General features: G+C 31.0%; 1 protein-coding gene across 1 annotated transcript in view; it reads left to right on the plus strand.

The window, feature by feature from the left end:
• Nucleotides 1-254, plus strand: part of LOC107560086 (b(0,+)-type amino acid transporter 1-like) — a 12947-nt gene extending 12693 nt beyond the window's left edge. Inside the window, exon 9 of the mRNA XM_016244137.1 lies at nucleotides 240-254. Within this exon, the coding sequence (XP_016099623.1) occupies nucleotides 240-254 (15 nt within the window). The remainder of the gene's footprint in view (nucleotides 1-239) is intronic.
• The last annotated feature ends 211 nt before the right edge of the window (nucleotides 255-465 follow it).

Genomic DNA, 465 nt, shown 5'->3' on the forward strand with positions numbered 1-465 from the left:
GGGGGTTCTGGAATTAAAAATCCCATTCATTTTCTCCATATAGCGGAATTCTTAAAACAATTGTGTGGAATTCTGTTGCACTCTATACCTTAGCGATGCTTAGATGAGTCTAAATATTAAATCACATATTTTAAAATTTGTAAATGTATTTTCATTTCAATCAATGGCTATTAAAGTTAGACATTACTGGTCATTTTTAACTGCCAGACTTGTCATGTGATACCCGTTATGTTTCTCAGTGCTTATTGGGATAGACTTATTTATGTGTGACCATTGAATAAGGATTTTTTAGGTACTGTTGGACTAGGTTGAAATCATAAATCAATATATTCAAATGATTCTAGCATACATTTCTCCTATGAGACAAAAAAAGGTCTTATTTTAAAGGGGTCCTATTATGCTTTTTCACTTTTTTTAAAAAATTTTAGTCAGTGTGTAGTGTGTATGTTTGGGCACAAAAAAGAT

The sequence above is a fragment of the Sinocyclocheilus grahami genome, unplaced genomic scaffold (assembly GCF_001515645.1).
Source record: "Sinocyclocheilus grahami isolate Dianchi unplaced genomic scaffold, SAMN03320097.WGS_v1.1 scaffold710.1, whole genome shotgun sequence".
In the NCBI taxonomy this organism is placed as follows: Eukaryota; Metazoa; Chordata; class Actinopteri; order Cypriniformes; family Cyprinidae; genus Sinocyclocheilus; species Sinocyclocheilus grahami.